The sequence below is a fragment of the Prionailurus viverrinus genome, chromosome D3 (genome assembly GCF_022837055.1).
Source record: "Prionailurus viverrinus isolate Anna chromosome D3, UM_Priviv_1.0, whole genome shotgun sequence".
NCBI classification, from domain to species: Eukaryota; Metazoa; Chordata; class Mammalia; order Carnivora; family Felidae; genus Prionailurus; species Prionailurus viverrinus.
Window position 1 is genome coordinate 92,043,214 of NC_062572.1, and position 23,165 is coordinate 92,066,378.

At 53.1% G+C, this 23,165-nt stretch overlaps 2 protein-coding genes across 5 annotated transcripts in view; one reads left to right on the top strand and one right to left on the bottom strand.

Annotated features, from left to right (window-relative positions):
• Positions 1-8,537: 8,537 nt before the first annotated feature.
• On the bottom strand, positions 8,538-20,696 carry PTGR3 (prostaglandin reductase 3). Of its 4 annotated transcripts, none has more exons than XM_047827354.1 (2): positions 19,947-20,696; positions 8,538-13,435 (listed from the first exon to the last, which is right to left on the bottom strand). In XM_047827354.1, exons 1-2 carry the CDS (start codon positions 20,153-20,155, stop codon positions 12,511-12,513), a joined length of 1,134 nt encoding a protein of 377 aa, XP_047683310.1. In that variant the 5' UTR covers positions 20,156-20,696; the 3' UTR covers positions 8,538-12,510. The 4 variants fall into 4 exon arrangements, with proteins under 4 accessions (XP_047683310.1, XP_047683312.1, XP_047683311.1 ...); XM_047827356.1 differs by lacking the exon at positions 19,947-20,696 and adding an exon at positions 19,525-19,940; XM_047827355.1 differs by lacking the exon at positions 19,947-20,696 and adding an exon at positions 19,466-19,940.
• Positions 20,697-22,871: 2,175 nt separating this feature from the next.
• TSHZ1 (teashirt zinc finger homeobox 1) overlaps positions 22,872-23,165 on the top strand; it is a 74,820-nt gene continuing 74,526 nt past the window's right edge. The window contains exon 1 of the mRNA XM_047827353.1: positions 22,872-23,052. Within this exon, the coding sequence (XP_047683309.1) occupies positions 23,013-23,052 (40 nt within the window). The 5' untranslated portion in view covers positions 22,872-23,012. The remainder of the gene's footprint in view (positions 23,053-23,165) is intronic.

Consider the following 23,165-nt stretch of genomic DNA (forward strand, 5'->3'; position numbering starts at 1 on the left):
ACCCTGTGGGGAAAATTACAAGAGCGGGCGATATGGGGGACGAGGATCGTGATAAAGCGCGTGTAAATTCTGCGGAGCGGAAACCTCCTTGTCTTCAAAGAAACAGTCGGAGAAACAGAAAACTTCACCCCTCAAATGAGTGAAAAACAAGCCACCCGTCGTTCTCCCCAAAGAGGGTGTCAGTTCCGACTCCTCGGGCCAGCCTTCAGTTCGGCGAAGCGGTCAACTGAAAACTCGTCTTACAGCGGGAGGGTCATCTCTGTTCTAGAATAAACAGACGCTTTGAGAGTTAGGACGAATACTGGTCGCCTGGGCGGGGCGGGGGGTGGGGGTGAGGGTTCTCGCGAAAACACGGTCAGGTGCTCTGCTGCACGGTTGGCTGGGTCGTGGGCGCGGCGGGACCGGAGGGGGCCTGCTGCTCGGAACCAGAGGCCCCGCCCTCCTCAAGGAGGTGGTTTGCCTTGGGGGGCGGGGGGGTCACCGTGAGGAGCTGAAGGTGGGCACAGGGCACTGCTTCTCACCCACCGCTGGGAGCGCCCACGCCCGCTCCCCGACGCGGGCCCAGACCCCACGCGTGGCCCCTGCCCCCTGGCTGGGCTGGCAGCCGCTGGCCTCCCCGGCACCTGACACCCGCCCTGAGAGAGGCCAGAGGGAGTGTCCTCGGGTGACAGGAAGGTGAGCCAGAAGGCAGGGAAGGAAGGCCGAGGGTGGCCAGGACGGGCCAAGTCGCAGCACTGGGGGCTCCAGGCTCACCTGTCCCGGAGTCTGGGAGGGATGTGCCCAGGAGTGGGGGTGACAGTACCCCAAAAGGCTCCCCACCTGGCAGCCAGGGACACATCCACGTGGAGGATGGAGGCCGCAGGCCCCGCCTCCCACCTCCCGCGGGGACACGTGCACACAGGCGCGCACTCCAGCGTCACCCCGCGCTGTGGGTCGAATCCCGTCCCCCGGAAGACACTGAAGTCCTCGTCCCCGGTACCTGTGAACAGACTTCCTCAAAATACGTGCGCCCGTGAAGCCGAGGTCAGAGAGTGGGGCTAACCCAGCCCAGTGTGACCGTGTCCCTTTACAAAGGGAAGTTCGGACGCAGCCGTGCCAGGGAGAAAAGGCTGCAGGGAGACGGAGGCAGGCCCGGGTGATGCATCGTGTAAGGCCCGGCTTCCTTGCAGACCCGGGAGGTCGGTGCCTACGTGGTTAGGGGCCGGGGGGCCTGGAGGTGAACCCTTCATTCCGATGGGGCTCTTTTTTTTTTCAACGTTTATTTATTTTTTGGGGGGACAGAGAGAGACAGAGCATGAACGGGGGAGGGCCAGAGAGAGAGGGAGACACAGAATCGGAAACAGGCTCCAGGCTCTGAGCCATCAGCCCAGAGCCTGATGCGGGGCTCGAACCCACGGACCGCGAGATCGTGACCTGAGCTGAAGTCGGACGCTTAACCGACTGCACCACCCAGGCGCCCCCGATGGGGCTCTTGAGACCGGGAGGGAGGGGCTTCCTTCAGGCCCCACCCCTCACCTGGCCCGAAGTCACCAGTCTCGTAGTCTCGACCCGAGACAGGTTAGAGTCCTGAGGCAGGACCGCAGGAACCAGGGCCTCGAGCCAACAGAGAGGCCCCACTACCCACACCGACTGTAATGAAATGCCTGACGTGCATTTAATTAAATGCATGACGTCCCTGGCTTCAAGGGTCCTTGCAGGATTCACGAGGACTACCCCCCCGGGGGGCCTTTGCCCTTTGCCGGGTCACAGTTGTTCCATGGGGTGGGGGGCGTGGTTTTCCTAGCCACCAGCCTGCCCCTTCCCCTTTCTGAACAGCACCCGGGGTTTCTGTGGTTCCAGCGGGACTGGCCCGTCCCCCAGAGGGAAACCCACTTCTCCCAATACACTTACAGATTCGGTTGGCTCATTCCACGGAAAGTGAAGGCCTTTGGTCAGTGGGTGGGGTGTCTGCGGAATAGAAGCAGAGCCTGGTCCTGTAGGCAGCCTTCTGGGGAAGCAGTCTGAGAAAGGAATCCCAGAGAAAGGGAGCTGGATCCCTGATCAAGCTGCACCTGAAGCCTGACCTACCTCTGATCTTTCCAGTTACATGAGCCTCCTGATTGTTTAAGCCAGTTTTAGTTGGGCTAGAAAGAAACCTAACTGCTTTTAATGTAATAAGTATAAGATATGATATATATTTAATATAAACGTGGTAAACATTTAAAAAATAATCCACTGTGGACCGGTCATTGGCTACTTTTATTTCACTTAAAAATAAATTTAGCTGCTTCTACTTTTGGGCGAGAGATTATAGGAATAATGAATTTCGAGACTTCGCTATTCACTTTGTGGGGTTTCCCCCTCGGTTTTCTAATGGCGGGTGTCTCGGAACCTTAAGGGCTGTGACCAGTGGTCTTGTGTCGTGGGGAGCAGGCTCACTTTAGGAGTACTCCCCGACTCCCCGACAGCCCCCCTGCGCCTTTCTTGCTCCAAAGGCAAAGGGGGAAGAAGCTGGCGTTATGAGTGGCTGGGACACTACGACAGGTGCTCTCCGTGCTCTGTCCACGGGCCAGCGTTTTTGTTCCCTCTGACGGAGGGCAAATGAAACAAAGGAAAAGGCTGAGGCTCCGGTAGGTTAAGAACCTCCCCAGAGCTGCGGTGGTAATCGGTGGGAGAGGAGGCATTCCGGCTCAGGTCTGTCACTTCCGCAAGCACACAGGACACAGGCCAGCCCGGTCACACGGTGAGGTCTCTCCAGACGGCGCCTTCGCCCAGTTGGGAGGGGGTCCTCTCACCTGTGAGGCAAGAGTAGGATCAGAATCCTGAAGAAACCCTTACCTGAAGCATCAAAATCTTTTTAGCTTATCCTTAAGTGGTAGTTCTTTTTTTCCAGGGGTTTGGCAGTCATTCATTCATTCGTTCATTCATTCATTCCAGTACTGTATTGAGAGTGCCTACCATGTGCTGGGCACTTCTCGGGACCTAATTCAGTTTGATTGTAACTTTCTCCGACACGTGGGAAACCGAAGAGCCATTTAGAGTCTCGATGTCCAGTGTTTGGGGAATTTATTTTGTATAGCACGGAATTAGCACGTTGGGTTGATGTCAACAGATCCAAAGTGCCGTTAAGAATTTTTCTGGGTGGGGGGCGCCTGGGAGGCTCAGTTGGTGGAGGGTCCAACACTGACTCAGGTCATGACTTTGCGGTGTGTGGGTTCGAGCCCCTCATCGGGCTCTGTGCTGACCGCTCAGAGCCCGGAGCCTGCTTCGGATGCTGTTGTCTCCCTCTCTCTCTACTCCTCCCCTGCTCATGCTCTGTCTCTTAAAAACAAATAAATGTTAAAAAAATTTTTTTTAAAAAAGAAGAGAACGTTCTCTGTTATGGGGCACCTGGGGGGCTCGGTTAAGCAACCGATTCTCGATTTCGGCTCGGGTCACCATCTCAGGGTTCGCAAGATGGAGCCCCACGTCGGGCTCTGCGCTGACAGCCAGGATCCTGCTTGGGATTCTGTCTCCCTCTCTCTCTGCCCTTCCTTCACTCCCTCTCTCAAAGTAAATAAGCAAACGTAAAAAAATTTTCTCTGTTGTACCAACAGGTGGGCACCACAGAGTCCGCACCATCGCTCAGTGAGGCTGCCGGTGCTCAGATCAGGTCACCTGACTTCCCGGTGAACGGCTTTGGGTGGAGGTTACGTGGGCGTGGGATTGAGAACACGCGTGACGGTTCTCTAAGGGTTCATTGCGTCATGGGCCGGTGCCTGTCCACGGATCCTGCAGGAGGAGGCGCTTGGGAGACCCCGGATGGGGGTTTTGTTGGTTTGATTTTGAAATAAAAGTGAAAAGTCTACAACGTATACATTGATTTACTATTTATCGGCAGGTACTATGCTCCAGCCCAGGAGTGTCAGTGAGGCAGACTTTACCTTCGAGGGGTTCACAGTCTCCAGGGAGACAGACATGCAAATGGATGCGATTCTGGGGCACCGTGGAAAGTGCTAGAAATAAAGTATGAGCAGAGCGCTAACGGAGCCCACAGGTGAGAGTAACTGTCTTTGCCCAGACAGGACTGGGAGGTTGTGAAAATAAACCGCTTAAGGCAGGCAAGCGGCAAGCTGGCTTTGCTATCACCGGCCGGTCCCTTTCTTAACTGAGACCGCCACCTCTTGCGAGCTCCTTGGTCAAGAAAAGGTCCCGCCTAGAAGCCTGGAGTCTCCAGCACTCCTCAGATTTGCGTTTGGGGGTCTGCAGAGACCCCGAGAAGTCGACGCACAGACGCGGCGCTGCCTCCCCAGCCCAACCTGAGACCCATCCGCTTCCCTTGGCCCCCACCTGGCTCCTGCTCTCACTAGCCGCACCCCCCCCCCCCCCCCCCCCCGCCACCGGGAATTTTCCGAGGTCATCAGGGCTCACTTCCCGTCCCTCTTGTCCCCGCCTCCAGTCTCGATTCCCCGAATTGCACCCAACCCTGTGGATGAACGTGAGTGGGGTTATGATTCTCTTGTTGCTCCTGTTCAGCTCCAAGTCCCCGTCTGTGGGGGTGGCACCTTGGCCACAAGTGCCACGACAACCCTGTGGTCACAGCGCACCTCGGAGGGTGAGGGGCAGACGCTCACTTGGGAAGCCCAGCGGCTTGTGTGAGCCCACACGCTAATTCTTACGAGCTGGGCCCTGGAACACCGCCTTCCTGACTCCCTATAACTCGGCTTCCTTTTTTTTTTTTGTTTTTAATGTTTCTATTTATTTTTGAGACAGAGAGAGAGCGTGAGCAGGGGAGGGGCAGAGAAAGAGGGAGACACAGAATCGGAAGCGGGCTCCAGGCTCCCAGCACAGAGCCCCGATGTGGGGCTCGAACCCACAGACTGTGAGATCACAACCTGAGCCGAAGTCGGACGCTTAACCGACTGAGCCACCCAGGCGCCCCTCGGCTTCCTTTTTGATACCAAAATGCTTTCTTACCCTTTCCCCATCTAGACAGCCCTTCCTCTGATTGCTACACTGGTTTATGAAGAAGCACTTTGTGGATGACGATTTCTCCTGATGAAGGCCACAGCCTCTTCAATTAGCGTGAACTCTAGAGGCCGGTCTTTAAATAGAGGTTACAGGTGGTGCCCCGTGGCTGGTTCCCAGCGACCTGATCCAAAAGTGGATGCCAGCTGGGCGCCCTCCCGGGCTCAGGGTAATCGCAAAAGAGGGTGTCACTGAGGCTCACATGCCCACGGAGGGCAGCCCCAGTGCAGGACTGGCTGGCTGGTGTTTGCACTCAGTGCTCCCAGAGAAGGACCAATGCTTAACTGGGGACGCTGGGCAGGAAGAAAATGGCACTGACGAAGAACTGAAGAAGCTGAAGGCAAACGGGAAGGGTTTCGGTCCTTCTGGGCCCTGCTTCTATTCGAAAGGCAGCGAAGACCGAGGCCGGGCGTCCGCTGTCACGTTTTGCTGAGCGGCCCCGGGACACCCGGGTTACCTTTCCGCGGCATTGAGGCCTGTATGAATTCGGCTGCTGGCAGAGTGCTCTAAATGGCAGACAGGTCAGTGTCACGGCTGAGTTTCAGAAGGAACGGCTAATTTAAAGGTGTTGAAAATGTGACGATAAAGGCAGCCGTTTTCATAGTCACAGCACGTTCTTGCATTTGTAACTCGTGCCTCGGTGGCCTCCGGGTTACTCAGAGAGGCCTCTACAAAACAGCATTTCACAAGATGGGAGTCCCTTCGAAGGCAGTGTGATCTAGTGCTCCAAGCACGTTCCCTGGAGCATCCCCGTCTCCTGGGGAATGCGGACCCTTGGGCCCCGCCCTGGACCTGTGGCATCAGGACCTGCGTCGCGACGGGTGACACGTGCACATGGCGAACTTGGACGAGCACCGCGTTCTAGGGAGACGCAGCTGCGGTCTGAGAACCCTCCGGGGGCCCCAGGCTGCTCTACCGGTGGCTCGGTGATCAAAGGCAAGTCATTTCTCTGCACTTTCACCCCTTCATGGGTGAGATGGGCCTTATCCTCGCTTCCTCCTCACTTATCTAATAGTGAAGAGGGGAGGACAGTGACCTTGCTTTCAAACAGTCAAACTTGTGAGCGAGTTTCAAGACGGTGTGCAAAGTACACGGAAAACTCAAAATGACTAACATTCTTCCGCAACGACAACGTAATTTTATTGCTAGGGAATGAGTGGGTGGTTTTGCTTTCTGTTTTGTGTGTGTGTGTGTGTGTGTGTGTGTGTGTGTTTTCCCAGCTGGGGAGACACTGGTTGGTCCTCCTTCAGCTCGGTCCCATTCTGTGTACTTGGATGTGAATAATTCTCCAAAAGGTAGTTGGAATAAAGACCCTCAAGGAGACAATTCAATTTCCAAATGTAAATTCCAACAGCGGGTAGAGGGGGCCCCTACTGCAACCAGTCCCCTGGTGAGACGTGAGGTTTTCGACAAAATGAGATTGCCTGGGACATTGTTGCCGTCGCCGAGAAGGGTTTTTCAATGTTAAAAGAAGCGGTTTCTACTGGGAAAGGATTTGTTCGTGTAAAGTTGAAAGTTTACGCTTGTTACGCAGGAGTTCAAGGAAGACAGAAATGATGCGGACAGGCATGAGCATTCAATGTCATGTGGTTTTGAAGGGCTTGCTTCTGAGCCTTAATTATGATCTGTCATTTGCACGGAGTGGGAGATGCTCGCCACACGCGAGCATGAAATGTGGGACCCGCCAGTATCTCCCCCCATACACGTCTCCTGCCCCTTATAGCTCTTCTGGCTGCCAGCACATGCATCCATCCGCCATGGCCCTGAGTCTGCCGGGTTCAGATTCGATTTCAGGTAGAGCCGCAAATTCAGATTCTAGATGTTCTGCTATTACAAAAATGATCAGGGTCACACATTGGCTTCCTATAGGCAATAACATAAGCGGGTGAAATGACTCTACAAAAAAAAAAAACCCACTCAACACATGATAATGAAGATTTTCTTTATTTGATTTTCATTATTGGACATCCAAGAATACATTGATAGGACAGAGACCTTCCTTGTAGCATTAAAACGAAATTGGGAGCGTTCAGCCATTAATTCCACTGAGTACTTTTTCCCCCAGAAGCTTGTGTGATATTTAGATGACACAGAATCAAATGATCTGGAACCATGACTTGTGCTCGATTAAAGGGGGTCCTGAGCGAAACACACTTTCGTGGTCAGAACCGTGATATCCTTCCTGGGTTCCGTATCGTCTCATCCACAGAAAGATTTATCATAAAGGCCAGTTGTTACTCTGTGACACTTTTAATCAGCCACGGACTGAGGGACCTTGGCAAATCATACAGGGGATAAGCCAGAGGTCGCCCAGAGGCCCGAGAAGGCACCTGCCTGACCTCTAGTTTCATTTTGGAGTCCAGTGACCTCTGTGGCCCCACACAAGGTACCTATTCTTCCTGGGTCTTGGTTTCTTCATTTACACGAAGGGGTAGAAAGAACTAGATTGTCCCTTAACTCCCAAATTTTATTGTTTTTTATTTTAATGCTTATTTGTTTTTGAGACAGAGAGAACGAGCGGGCAAGGGGCAGAGAGACAGAGAGGGAGACGCAGAATCCGAAGCAGACTCCAGGCTCTGAGCTGTCAGCACAGAGCCCGACGCGGGGCTTGAACCCACCAACCGTGAGATCATCACCTGGGCCGATGTCGGACGCTTAACCGACTGAGCCCCCAGGCGCCCCAGCCAAATTTTACCATTTAAGGGACAACTGAGTCTTCTCATGTATGAGGGGCAGAGGGGGTCCCGGGCTCCTTCCAGTTCTGTGCCTGTGGCCGACGCCCCCCCCCCCCCCCACCCGGGTACAGGCACACAGCCATACAGGAGGCAAGACAGACTCTTCTAAGGAGGACACCCTCCCTTCCCCGATCACGGTTCCACATCTTCCCCCACCAAGGAGTTTGTTCATTCCAGTCATTCTAAAATGCAGCTTAGCCCTTTTGTGGGGAGGAGAAGGCTGGCCAGCAGCCGACAGTTTTAGGGAACATTCTTCTGAGCTCTAAGCACAAATCCATCTTTCATGTTGGATGCTACCGTCAGTCAGCGGGGTGTGTTTTAATTATTATTTTAATTTCGTGTTGGCAGGAAGGCACTGTCAGATAGCGCCCTTCCAGGGAAACTCTTACTTTGGGGGGCCGTTGAAATCTCTGTGCTTTTGGCTCCGTGCTTCCCGGGACATACGAGGCACACATCGGTTCCCCCAAACTGTACTCCATGCGGCACTTACCCGTGCGCTGGAGGGATCCAAGACATGCTTCCCGGGAGTGTCGATGCCACTGGAGAAGCATCAGCGAGCACTGAAGGGCAGGTCCACGCTGGCAGAAACCGAGGCTTCGGGAATAGATGGGAGGAGAGTCTTCGCAGCAGCTCAGTCTTACTGTCAGGGCTCATCTGCACTCCTGCCTCGTGAAGGAAGGAATTACATACAGACCTCACGCACACACCTTATGTGACTTTCTTTGACTATCAACTCTCTACTATCAAGAATTACTTGGACTGATACATGTGGGTGAAAATATTCTTTACGTATTTTGTGTAGCACTTTTTTTGGGGGGGGGGGGGCGGCGTCCTATCATTTGCTCATGGTAACAGCAATAAGGTTCTCGTATCAAACAGTCCTCTTTTTCCAGGTTGAAATAACGTAAGGCTAAGCAACCGATTTTAAAGTTTGACATGCCCACATCCGTGGTGTCGAGAATCCAGCGTTTCACATTTGATTTCTGAAATATGATCCTAAATATTTAATTCTGGGCCATAACTAAAACATTAGTTACAGAACATCTGACTGTCACAAAAACCCCAGCAAATCCCAAACCCCAAAACGTCTGCGGAGATACATTTTGGGTCTCTAAATAAGCGCTATAAATAACAGACGGTGTTTAAAACCAGAAGAGAGGCAGGAGGATAGAGAGCAGCGATTAGGAACCCATCAAACCAGGCCACATCACATGTGGGTTACATTCACAGAACGTGCACAGTAGCCCCTAGGAAAGTATCGCCCACAGTTGGTTGTGCTTGGTCTTTTTCTATCGTATTTTTCCTGAAAGTTCCCCATGGCTCATCTGTTTTTATGTAACTCTAAAATACGGCCTTTACCCCATGTGTACATGTGGTAAAGTGATCAAGAAAAATATTTTCAGTCCTAAACGCCCCCTTCCCCATTTTAAAGGAAACCCCAATCGTAGTAAATTCATGCTAATTGGGAGCTTCATGAAAGGGTTAAAACCCTACCCGTTACAAGTCGGGTGGCCGTTATAAATGTTACCCAAATAAAAGCCAGAAACAGGAACCCAGAAAGCAGGTCCCTACGGCAGGCATGTGTCTTAAATGATATCATTTGTCAAGTTTCCAGCATCTTGTGGTGGTGGACACAAAAAGAAGGTCTGTGTTGTACCGAGGACGTTACCTCCTCGTTAGCTGGAATGTTCCTTAAGTACATACTGTAGGATTTTCATTTTAATAAGCAGCAGCTACCTGTCACTGCACTTTCGTTAGATAAATACTGGCTGATTACTAGTGGCCACTTATAAAGGCTCCATCCTACCCTTGGGAAACTCCATCCAGATGGAATCACATAATAACAACGCATAGAGCATATCGAGCAAAAAACTTCTGTGTCATTTCTTTGCAGACTATTCCCGGTTTCCGGACCTTTTTTTTTGGATGCTGACATCGTTCAATAGCAGAATTCACTGTCAGAGAGACCCGAAATAACGATGTTGGTATTTTTTTTCTTTTGAGCGCAAAACAAATTTGAAGGGACGGCATTGGGTTTTTTAGAAGTCACAACGGAACGGCAAAGAATAGCTTCTAGGCTCGCTTACCAGTCAACCGCTCCGTCTGCCCAGCCAGAGACCTCAAGGCTGATGCGCAGAGAAGGCCACCCTGAGAACCGAGAAGTAATTCATCCACCATGATCATTCAGCCCCGGCCCTGTGTCTAAAACAAAGACTGACAATCGCCCTGAATTATGGATGTACTTTTTGTGATCTGTGATAACAGTTCAGGAGAAAGGTGTTGAGAACATCACACCATTTCACCTCCCGTTAGACGCTGGTCTTGAACGATAATCCCAGAAGATGAAACTGATGCTGAACTATGACCCTCAATTTACAAATCATTTTTCAGAAGAATGAGGAAAAAAAAAAGTTTAAACATATTTTTGGCATTATCTGAATGGGCGGAATCTTTCATGCTTGTTTTCTAAGAATAAATGAAAACAGCATGTCCTGTAGTTTCTTAGTTTGGGGCGGGGGGAGAGCACGAGGATTTCAGATTATGTTTTATTTTAAACCTGGGTGTTTGAAAAAAAAATGTCTTTTTTTTTTTTCTTTTCTACATAGCTGAATTTAGTCGATTCCTTCAAAACATAATAAATTTCTATTCTGCGGCTTCAGGGATCCATCCGTTAAAATGCTGGTCTTTCATATTTATTACCCTCCCATTAAAATGAGAGAAACCGGGACGCACTTCAGTTTGTAAGAAGCGAGAGCTGGCAGCGTCCTGGTTCCTCGCCTTGACAAAGGGAGAAAGTACATTACCGCTTAGACTTCGCACATCTATCCGCACGGGGAGCAGCACACACGGGGACTGTTCTTTGATGGGATGATTGGATCGCAGCGCTTTCCCATTACCAGTCATTTCCCGTGCAGATACATTCATAAAACCTGTCCCCTCCCCTGTGTTTGTGTGCGTATCCAAAAGCGAGGCGAAGTCTCCTTCCGTTTGGCCGTGGCTGTTAGGTCTGAAAGGGACAGATTAATAACCGAGCACCACATTGGGCCAGCTTTTCTTGTACCCTGCACTCGTCACCCCTTGCTATAATGAGGACACAAAGAGGCTTGCATCAGGCTTCTACCCTTCTTCATAACTCAAAAGCGTCACGGTGGCAGTAGCCTCTAGTGCTATTTGTCTTTAGTGCAGTTGTGACACTTCGGCATGATCCATAATTTGGCAGCTATTTACCGTGACATTTCTCTTCAGTGCAGCCATAACATTCAGTGAAGCCATTATTTGGTCCCATTTACCATATAAATTGTATTGTTGTGCATGCATGCTAGCAGCTACATTAGGTACCTGAAAATGAGTAAATCTTGTAAAATAGATACTAACAGCTATTCAGCAGTAGGATTTCCTCGCTCCTCAGACGGGAGGAAAGAAAAATTAAATATGGTCACCGGCTTTCCCGGAGCATCTTTAATTGCGTTCCTATTTATTTAGCGCGTTAGATACACTGGGGCCAGAGGCTTTGAGAAAAGGATCTGGTGGGCTTTGCCTTCAATCAGAAAGGCACCGTGGGATTTCCAATGGAACGGCGAAAGCCGAGCTGAAGGCGAGGGGGCAGGCACGTCGGCGGTGGGCATGGCTCACGAGAGAAGGCACATGACGGGACTCTCACGTGTGACCCCAGGCAGCGGTGCCCAGGAGCTCCTCATCCCCACAGAGCGAGGGCACAGAGAAGTGAAATCGGAGGAACAGCGTTCCACGCTAAGCACGCTATTCGCTATTCTGTTTCCGTCATCAGAGAGAAAACACACGGTGTCCAAGAAAGTCTGCAACACGGAGCAAGTATCTTATTATTTCCCATCCCATCAAGCCCCTCCTCCGCATGGTGCCCTTTGACGGATCCCACCTCAGGCCTACGAAGGATGCTGTTATCAGCCTCTGGCGGTGTGCCTAGAGAGTGCGTCTCCCCTCGTGGTGGGGGTTTTGTTGTGCAGACCCTCCCCGTGGATGAAGCACGTCCTTTCCTTCCCGGGCAGGTAACCCCCAGATCTCCGTAGAGCCCCTTTCCAAAATCTGCCTTTGTCTTCATCGGTTTTCAACACTAATTTGCTTCTTAAGGGAAGAGAGAGGTTTCCCATGCCACATGTGCCTCCCCAGGATAATTGTGCGTAAAGCATTAAACAGCAGAGACTCTTAAAAAATAGGTCTGTGTTCACTTAGTCATTTTCCTAATGATCTAAACAAATTAAAAAAAAAAAATCAAAGTTTTGGGAGAATTCCTCCAAATTTCCATTTAGATAGTTGGTGATTTATAAGAAAGGAAGGGCCATTTCCTGGGAATATGGACTCTGAGAATAGATGGCTGTCCTCCTGCCCTGTCTCTTATCTATTAACTGCTCGTTAGCGGAAGACCAAACTCTCCCAAAGTAAGGAATTTGTGAACTATTTTCAAGACTGATTTTAAAATCCCATCAAGCTGAAGGCATACTGATTTGATCGGATCTTGCATCAGGAATTAATTTAATTCCCTGGAACAATAAAGCCTGGAATGAGACTGTCTATGGCCAAAGAACTGAACGTAACGGTTTTACCTCTGAGCCATCGAGGGAAGTTTTTATTGGCATTTTTTTTTCAAGGGAGGGGCAAAAAAGAAAAAGAGAGAGAGAGAGAGAAACTCATTCGTTAACACCTTTTAAGAGATATGATCTCCATTACCCACCAAAAATAAACTGATTCGACTCTTTCTGAGGAAGAAGGTGCCCGTTTTCTTTCTCCTTTGACTTCTGCCATCGTTCTGAGTTTATAGCTTACTGTTGACAGGGTGAGGTAGTTCGAGTACAATTTTCCCAGTGTTTTTTCCCATGTACATATAATCGACAGCCCGGAATACGGACTCCAGGCCGATGAACCTGCCCTCTGCAGACAGGTCTCCGAGGTCCACCTCGCAAACCAGGTCTCCGTCCACACACATCTGAAGCAAGTGCTCCACGGCTGCTTGATACTCAGAACGGTAATGGTTCAAGAAAAAGCCCTGAACGCTGGCGGATTTCTTCAGCAGTTTGGCCGGTAAGGTTCCTGCTCTCACAGGCGCAAGGCCGGTGGGAGTCTGGTAGCCGGAGATGAACCCAATGACTATCAAGCGCCCTTTGGTAGCCAAGGCATCTACGGCCAAGTCGAACATGGCTCCGCCGACGGATTCATACACCACATCGACCCCTTCGGGGTACTCCTGCTTCAGGACCGTACCGACATGCTCGGCGTTATAGTTGATGGGGCGATCACAGCCGATCGATTTCAGAAAAGCGGACTTTTTATCAGAAGAGCAGGTCCCAATGACATGGCACTTGGCCTTCTTGGCAAGCTGCACGGCAAACTGGCCCGTTCCCCCCGCTGCTGCCGTCACCAAAACTTTTTTCCCTTCGGAGAGTCCTCCGAGCTCTTTCAGGCTGATGTACGCGGTGGTACCGCTCACCGGCACGGTGACATACTCGGGTTTCACAGAGGCCACGGGGGCCGCGGCTCTGGCAGGCACCACGGTATACTCCGCGAAAGAGCCAGGTGCCATATAAGCCACAGCTTGGCCCACCGTGTACCGGGCACTGGCAGAGAGGCCTAAGGCTACCACCTCCCCCACGCCCTCGAAACCTACATCGAAGGGGGTCTTCACCGAAGGGTCATACCGGCCAGCTGAATAGTTGATGTCAGATGCATTAACACCGACAAATCTAGAAGAAAACAGACAAACAAACAAACGAGGATATTAAGATGTTTCCTTCACCAAGGCCTTGGTATCCCGCTTAGAAAAATTCCTCTAATTCTAGGGACTGTGGACGGGTGGCTCAGCTATCTATCCTGGTAGAATTCAAAAAAAAAAAAAAAAAATCAGTCTTGATATTCAGTTGAAAAAAAAAAAAAGGTAAACAAGTATCAGCTTGACCGGGATTTGCAATCAGAATTTTGGTATATTTTATTTTTTAAAATCAGATTGGGAATCGTTTCGTACCACTTTAAACACCAAGTTCTTTATTTCACACGCTATTTCTTTTCCTCCTCTTTCTTTCAAAAGGAGAAACAAACTGTTAAAAAAAAAAAGTCAGGAAGCCCTCTTATACGCAAACTTCACTGCAGCTATGAGTTGGAAATTAATTGGCCTCTTAACAAAGATGTTAAAAACAACAGTGAGATAAAATATATTCGGAGAAGTAGACTTGTATTGATTCTGGCGACAATTTAACACTTCGGATAATAATAGTAATGACAATGATATTATTGAAGATTCAGGCAGTGTGCAAGGTCATCGTCTGCTACATGCTACTGCGGGGTTGTTTAAAACACTGCTAGACTGGCCGCAGCAAATTTTCTTTCTGATGTAACTATGTCCAGCGTGAAACTATGCATTTTGATTAATTGAACAAAAATTGTCTCATAAGGGTAGAAATTTTTATGGAACATTCAACATTTTACAGTGCTTTTTAGATGAAAAGGAAAGCAAATCGTCACTATATTTTTCCTCAACAAGAAGCAGAGACATAACTTGATTAATACCAGATGATTATTTTCACTTTGGTATCCAGAGTCACTTTAATTGCGAGGCCGGTATTTTTACCAGCTTTTTTTCATCTCCGTATACCTCATAACAAAAATATCCTAATACATAAGAAAAAAAGCCGTCTACTAAAAAATGTCAGGAGGTGGCTTAGACACATAATGGAGGACCCTAAAAATGTCATTTCCACCTGTAATGAAATGAAAAGATGGGGGTATCTGGTGGCAGAAGGAAAGCTGGTAAGTGGGTCATTTTAAAATAATTCACTTTTAATTTAACTTAATAAACCAAAACTGCCCTGTGCAAGGACCCACTTCTACCGTATTAGAGATAACACTTTGCACTTCTAAATGTTCCCTGATGATCATGCCCTGTGTTATCTACAATATTGAAAGCTCTCTACATATTGTAGAAATAAGAAAGCAGGAAACAATTTCTTTGGGGCATGTCAAGCTGCTTTCAGAAGTTAGCACATCACGTAGCCTCAACAGCACACTACAGAATTCCATAGCCATCGATGATAACACAATAATGAAAAGTGGGGGAAATGATTTTTGCTGGTTTTCCATCTGGGATTTAATACCAGATTGTATTTTGGGGGTGGGCGCCTGATCTTTCCTTTCAATTTACATAATTCTCGGGGTTTGGGCTTTTTTAAAAAAAAGGGCCAGGTTCCTCCGAGCATGCCTCTGGACTTCACAGAAGGCAGCTAGGGCAGAGCCCAGCTGGAGCGTCTCGCCTCCGGTGCCCCTGCTGTATAGGCTGTAAAGCAAAGTCCAGGAAGGGGTCCGTGGGGTGGAAGTGACGGTGGCTTGCTCCAGGGGTGGGGGACTGAGGCCCTGCCACCAGCTCCTGTCTCTTCGCCCAGGATTAACCCTTCCTGTGCCCCTCTCTCCTCCTGTCTCCTGGAGAGGCCCGTCCTCCTCGGGGAACCACCCCCCCTTGGACTCAGAGGGACGCCCCTGTGGCGGCTGGCCCCACGGGTCCTCCCCACCTCTAAGGAGCTCGCCCTGGGTGGGGTGGGGGGGGGCTGCTGGAGGAAAATGCATCTCTGGCTGTCGCTCGCTCCCAGCTGTGGTTTGCCACTTGCCAGGGGGAGAGATGGCAAGAGCAAGCGGGGCGCAGGCAGGTGGAAAGTGGAGGAGAGAGGGCACAGGCAGGCGCCGGAGTGGGGGGCGATGGTCAAGTGGAGGTGGGAGCGGGCTCTGCTGGGAGCTGGGGCGCCCGCGGCTGACTAGCGGCAGCTTAAGTTTTCCATGGGGGCTTTGCCTCAAAAAGCAAATCGAACCTTGTGGTTGGGCCCGGGCACAGCCGGAGCAGCGGCAGGAGACCCGCAGGGCTCTCTGCGCGCCCCGTCCAGGTTGCACACGGCTCTGCGTGTGCCCTGCGGCACCCTCCGTGAGCCCCGGCCAACCTGCTGGGCGCCAGAAGTCCTTCTGGAACCGTCTCCCCTCGGAAGTGCCCGGCCTCCGCCGACTGCCTCCCCTCCCGTCCCGGCTCTCCACCGCCACCACGGAGAGGCGCGATCGGGCACTCTGAGTCCCGGAGCAGGCTGGGGCCGAGCGGAGAGGCCGGGCTTTGGGGAGGAGGGGCCGCCGCCCAGGCCTGCGACCATGACCTCGGCCTCCCCGGGCCGGGCGGGGTCCCGGCGGGCAAGCCTAGTCAGCGCAGGCCGCGGAGCCCGGGCGCAGGGCCGTCAAGCTCCCCGGGAGTCCCGAGAACACACAGCGCGCTGGAGCGCAGAGGCCACACGCCCGGGGCCCGCCTGCGGCCGGACCGTGACCTTGGCCTCGCAAGCACCCCCGTTTTGTTTTTTTTTTCCCCATGTTTCCCCCTCCCCCCGCCCTGCCGTCTTCTAAATTGCCTGCCTCGTCGTCGGTGAAGGAGTCGCTCGGGCTGGTGGCGACAGCTCCCCGCTACTCCGCTCTGCTCACCTCGCCCTCTCCCGGGTCTCCGGGCCCCCGGTGGGCCCCCGCCTCCCCCGGACCCCAGCTTTGACGCCGCGAGGCCGCCGCAGCAGGTGGGGACCCGCCACTGCCTGGATGAGCCCTCGGCCTTACCTGGGCTTTGGGAAGAGCTGCTTGAGGGTCGGGAGCCCTCGCCTTCCGCCCCTCCAGAAACAAGTTCAAGAGCAGCGGGCGCAATGGGAAAGGGGGCCCGGGCCGGGGAGCAGGGGACAGCAAAGGGCAAGCAAGCGAGAAAAAGAAAGGAAAGGCACGCTTGGTAGAATGCGTGCATTTCGAGACTCTCCTTGTGCCTTAATTTAAAATATATGCTCTTAATAAGTGCAGGGTCCTAGCAATCCGGCCGGAGGATCCACTCAGAAGACTAAAATCCAGGAACCCCAGGAAAAAGAATGGGGCCGGTGAAGGCTTTCCCCAAATATATGCCCTTCGAGAGTCGCCGGTTTATTTATACTAAAAAGTGCTGAACCCCTTCCTTCGTCGTGTTTATTATGAAGCAGGCAGTCCTGCAGAGGCAGGGAAGCGCTTTCTTTGAACAAAAACAAAATGCGAAGACTCGAGTCTGGAGTCTTCAACACTGGGAGCCAAACAGCGTCGTCCAAATCAGATCTTACTTAAAAAGAAAGGAAGGAAGGAAGAAAGAAAGGGAAGAGAAGAAAGAAAAGGAAAGAAAAGAGAAGGAAAGGGGGAAAAAGGAGAAAAAGGAAAAGACAAAAGAAAAGAAAAAAGAAAAGGGAAGGAAAGGAAAGAAAAGGGAAAAAAATCTCCGCCTGGAGAGTCAGCAGAAATACTGTTACCCTCCCCGTGAGCAACAAACCGTTTATCAAAAACGCCTTCCCCATCCCCCACCTGCTCTTTGCCATTACTACAAACTCTTTGCTCCATTATCTTACACTTGAGCAGAAAATCGTTAGAAATATTTGGAAACGAAATAATGTGTCACTATCCTTCGAAAAAAGGCTAAAAATAGCACACAAGCTGACTTAACCGGAGGGTGTCTTTCTCCCTTTCCTTCTCTTTCCTGAGGGCTGGGCATTGAGAGGGGGTTGTGAAGTTGTCCTCGGCTGTAGGAAACAGTGAGCACTGGATAAAGGGACATCAATTAGACATTCGGCAGGGATTTTATGCGCCCCTTTCACACCTTCCCTAAATGGGATAAACTTGATTATCCTAAACCCACCTCTGACTTAAAAGCACTTCCCTCTCTGTGAATAAAGAATTTGTATTTTCTGTTAAGATGGAATGAGATGTGCAAATATCCAACTGAAAGGAAGAGTCAGGCGGGGCACAGTGAAAATCCCCAAACACCTTTCTGAACAAGTGAATGTGCGCTTAAGCCATTCATTCCAGAGTAGATTTTTATTATGAGAAAAATGAAAAGTGTTTGCATGAAATTTTTATGCAATTAACACTGTTCCTGGGGAAGATTTGGTCTAGGATTAAATGAACTAACCTGCCGTGCGTGAATAGACCTCCAGTCTATTCTTAAAAAAAAAAAAAAAAATCTGTAAAATGCCTCCCCCCCCAACTATTTACAAGTATAAAGGATCTTCTTACAATTTGGGGTTAGGAGCAGATCTTCCACAGAGTAGGGAAAGAGGATGCAAAGATTCACCCCCTCCCAACAGGCATTAAAACTGGCCCCATTCTCTTTCTGATATGGGCTTCAAGGTAGAAGTTAGAGGTCAAGTTGTACCCATAATAAACATACTATACTAAAGGGGGCTCTTGGCATATGTGAAGGGAAAAGAGAGGCATGGATCCTAAAATAATCCGAACCGATGAGCTCCAAACGTTGGGAGCCGCGGCTCCAGATCCCTGACCACCGAATTCGGGGACCATCCCCGGTGACCCGGCGCAGGGGGTGCCCGGGCCCTGTCGCGGAAGAAGCAGCTAAGGGTGACGGCGAGGGAGCAGTCAGCGGAGCCGGAGGAGGGGTTGGGGAACAGCGCAGGTAGAGAGGCCAGGCGGCAGCACCGGGCGGGCGGGAGCACCCTCCACGGACAGCGCTGGCGGGTGGTGCCACTCCGCCGCTGCTGGGAGTGCTCTAACTTCACACCTTCCCCTGCCCGCTCTGCTCAGTCGCCTCCTCCCCATTTCACACCCGGTGTCTGAAATGGATTTTATTCAAGCAGTGGTGTGTGTTTTACATCAGTGCTCACCGTCAACAGTGTACCTGATCAGAAAAATTAGAAGAAAAGAAAAAGAAACCGGCCCATGTGAAACTTTTTTGCTGGTTAAAGCCTGGAGGCTTTTCAGCCTGCTCTCATCTCAACTTCTAGCAAATCACTCGTGTGTCTGGTGTGCTCTGTGTGTGTTCCTTCTTTTTAACTTGGTAGGATATGTAGCCTTATCTCAATAGCTTTAGCGCTTTATCCTATAAAGAAGAAACCCTCTACAGCCTTGTTTCCACCGATGAAAACTTTTAGAAGGACACACACATCCACCTTTTCAGGCACTCTGTGCACCCCAGCCCGAGAGCCAGCTTCCCCTCAACCCCACCCTTGGCTCCCTCAATTTTTACGTTGCCAACAGGTTTCCAAAAGTTTGAAATCATGAGCAGAATTATTCAGTCTTGCAGTCTTTGGAAGGCTGATATGAATCTCTAAAATGAACGGACTAAACGTGGCAGCAAGCCACGTAGGTGGGGAACACTTTGTCCTTCGCTCCTTGCAGGTGACTTACAGGACTTTCCAGGGCACAATTTACAACACAGTTACAACCAGAACTCACGCCTTCCTTCAACCGCACATCCAACCTGAAACATGCAATATTGTAGTCCTCCGATGGGACTGAGCAGGCGGGTGAGCCCTGCTCTAGCGTAGGGGACAGAGCAATGGGGAATGCCCCGCCTGCAAATGAGGCGGCGAGGGGGACCCACCGAACAGAGACCGAAGGGCACGGCTCCCACAGACTAACGTCCCTTTCCTTCCCACACCTCTCCGGTTACTAGAGGTTAGTGAGCTGGAAACACATCAAGGTAGGGAGTGTGGAGGTGGGACAGGCGATCAGAAGGTAGGGCGACCACTCGAGTGCCACCCAAAGGTCTGCAGATCGTGCAGGCAAATGCAGCCGTGCCCCCACCCCAGCCCTGGCCCAGCCGCCCCGGACGCGCCACGCGCCTGCCGGTAAGCTCTGGGGCACAGACAACAGCCACACAGCACTGACAACACGCAGACGACACCGGCGAGGTGCACACCAACACACCCAACGACAGGCTCCGCCATGGCGAGGCGGCTGCCAACCTGGAGCGCACGGGAAAAGCCAGTCGGGTCCTCGGCCTCCTTCCTCCAAAGCACGTTACCTAAACGTCGCAGATTGTGTCCAGCCTGTTCCTGGTCCACACTAAAGATTATGGGAACGCAGGAGTCGTGGGTGCGCGCGGGTGGGCCGGGCGGGGAGCCTCCCCTTCTGGGTCCCGTCGGTTTTATTTCGGGAGCGGGAGGGGGAGGAGGGAGGGCTGGGGGAGGGGAGGGGAATCCCAAATTAAAATAACCCTCAGTTATGAGGACGTTCCGTGGCATCGGATATTCACACCGGCAACAGTCACATTACGTTCGCCTTCGCCAGATGGCGGCGGGTTCAACTTCCCGGGATCTCGCAAAGTCAGGCTGTGCGCCCGAGCGCTCGCCGGAGTGTGGGGACGCAGGCCGGCCCGGGACAGCCGGGGAGCCGCGCAGCGCGGGCCGGGGCCCGGCCTGGGCGGGGGGCGCGCGCCGGGCTCACCGGTTCCGGACGAGGAGGTCTCCGTCCCCGGGGAGTGGCACCGGGCAGTCCCGGCACAGGGTGACGGCCTCGCGGAAGTTGGGGCTCAGACGGGTCGCCACCAGCTTCTGCATGGCGCGGGGGATGTTGGAGCCCTGGAAGTCCAGGAAGTGGCGGGCGTACGACATGTCCACGATGGTCCGGGCCCCGGCGGGCGCCAGCCGAAGCATGGCCCGCGCCTCTGCCCGCTTTCTGCGCCGCCGCCGGCCGGGGTCGCGCCCAGCCCGGGCCGCTCGGCTCGGCTCGGCTCGGCGCGGGCGGGCGGAGCAGGCGGGTCCGCCCCTCCTCCGGCCCGCGTGCTCCCCTCGACTCCCTCCCCCCCCCCCCCCCCTTCCCCACTACGACTGGCTCCCTCTCTCCCCCTCCCTCCCCGCCGCGCGCAGCGCCGGCGGTCCGCGCAGCCCCCGCGGTTCCCGGACGCGCCACCCCCGGGGTCCCGGCCTGGGGATCGCTGCCACCCCGGCCGCTGCTCCTTTAATCTTTTTGTTTTGGTTTGAATCTGCTCGGCGCAGACTGGCCAAGGATCCTCTCCGCCCTCCCCCTTTCTCCCGGCGTCCGGGAGGCACCGGATATCCCCACCCTCCCCACGCTCTAAAAGCCGGATTTGACTCCTCTACAAGGGTGAGGGGGGCGGCGAGGGGAGCTGCGCGTCCCGCGGCCGCCGCGGCCCTGAGCCGGCGGCAGCCCCGGGCGTCCTCGGAGCGGCGCGGCGCCGAGCGGCCGGCGCAGGCACCTCCCCTTCCCGTGCGAAGCGTTCACTTCCTTGCAAGGTGGTACGAATCAACCCCGAGCGCGGCCGGGGCGGCGGGGCACGGCCGGGGGCCCCCGAGCCGCGCGGGGAGCCCCCGCCGCCAGTGCACGCGCGCAGGCACCCACGCGGGGCGGGGACGCCCAGAGCACCCGGCGCCCCAGGCTCCTGGCCCCCCGGGCCCCGGAACGCCTTGCCCGCGCCTTCTGCCCTCAGCCTGTCCCATGCAAGTTGCACGAACTAAGCCATTTTATTTATTTTGGCCTAGATTTCGTGTTTTTCCATGAATGTTTTAAGTAGCCTCTACAAGACTGTTACAGGTTCCCATTGGGAAAGAACGCAAAAATTGGAAACTAGAGGGCCATATTCCCAGAGCACATAAGCATTTTAAACTTCTAGGTGGGGATGCCGAAGGACTTAATTGAATTGGAGACGTTGCAATTATGTATGAAGACCTCATTTTATAACCCAACTAGAAGGATCCGACGTTCCATCATGTCAATTTTCTCCCTAATTGTCTATATTGACCAAATAATCAATTCACTTTTCATAGAGGGACCGAATTGAGTATCTTCCACATTTTTGTATGATAAGCTGAGTCCATCTTTACATTTTTATTAAAGGTATACATTTTAATTAAAAAACCCACTCTTGTTTTACACTTAACCTAGAATTACCAAAATCATGAAGCCACACAGTGCCCCCCCTCCCCGATCAAATCTAACCCCCTAACTAAGACTGCAAAAATGACACAGGTATTTTTATCTCAAATGTTGGACATTCTCATCCAAGGATAGTTTGTGTCCACGTGGGTGCGTGTGTATGAACGTTCCAGGGGGTGGGGGGGGGTGGATTTACAGGTTTAAAAATCTGCAGGAACTAGTGTCTACTTAACTTGGCTTATAACACATGGGTTTTACCCGGTATCAGCCAGCGGATTACAATAACAAACCCCTCAATGTCTTTCTCCAATGTGCAATCTTTTATGTTATGCTGCATTAAGATTTCTTTCTTTCTTTCTTTCTTTCTTTTTTGTCATATTGTTTAGCTCCGGAAAGAAAAAAAAAAAGAAAACAAAGCAATTAAAAAGATTGACAGGTATGGTTTGTGAGAGACCTATTTGTAATTGTCAGGGTGACGTTGGCGAGAGGAGGAGGAGTAAAAACTGAAGCAGGAAAAGCAGCTCGATGTGTCTGTCTATCAGTTGAGACTGTCTGAAAGCTCTGCGATCCGAATGTGTGTTATATTTCACTGAAAAGAGAAGAGAGCGAGAGTGCATCTCCCTCTCTCCCAGGAGTTTGGGGGGGGGACTGTCCACGCTCATCTCGCCCACCCAGTGAATGTCCGCTCGTCGCCCCTTTGCACACATTCTCCGGGTTGTTGTTGTTGGCTTTTTTTTTTTTTTTTTGGAGGGGGGTGCTTTTTGTGTATTTTTCAAAATTTTTCTGTTGGAAGATCAAGACCGGCCAAAAATCCATGATCAAAATGTGTTTGCATTAGATTTCGCGGTGGAAGAAGCGGCGATCCTGGCGGCAAAGCCCCGCGGGGAGCGCGGGGCACCAAGTGGCGCTCCGGCGGGGTGACACTGTTTGATCTGTGACTGTTTGGAAGGTGGAGCAGCGCCTGACATCTCCCCCACCCCCCCGGCGCATGTATGTACGGGGGCTTCACTCCTCTGTCTTGTTTGCTTTCTTCCTCTTAGACTAAGTGCGGGAGGAAAAGGACAGCCTGGATCGGCCTCGCTGGCGCACAATGAGAAAGCTGCGACCCGCGCACTAAAACCACTCGCCGCGACCCCCGAGCAGCGACGAGAGAGGGGGAGAGAAAGTTGCGCTCGGAGACTCTCGGCTCGCGGAGGAAGGCGCGGGGGAGCGCCCGGAGCGGCGCCCGAGGAGCGCCCGCCACAGCAGCGCGGCGGCGGGAGGCGGCAGCATGGAGCGCGGGCCGCGGGCCGGCCCTCCGAGCGCCCGCCGCTGCGCCCGCGGCCCGCGCCGGGGATGACTCCGGGCTCGGCGCCCAGGCCCCGCGCGCTCCGCCCGCAGCCCGGCGGCCGGGACGCGGCCCGCGCGGCCGCCGCCGCCGCCTCCTGAGCGGCCCCGGGCGCGGCCGTCCATGCGAGCGGCGCCCCGCGGTCCGCGGCGCGCCCGGAGCCCGGAGCCCGCGGGGACGAGGCCAAAGTTGGGCGCGCCGCGGAGTTGCGCCCGCGCCCGGGGCCCGGGACCCCGCGCCCCGCGAACTCGGGCGGCGGCTGAGGCGACGGCTGCGGCGGCCCGAGCAGCATGCCGAGGAGGAAGCAGCAGGCCCCCCGGCGCTCGGCAGGTAACGCGCGCGGCCCGCGCCGCGGGGAGCGGGGCCGGGGGGCGCGGGAGCGGGAGGGCGGGGGTCGCGGCCCGGCTGCGGGGCGGGTGTGTGTGTGTGGGGGGGGGGGTGGA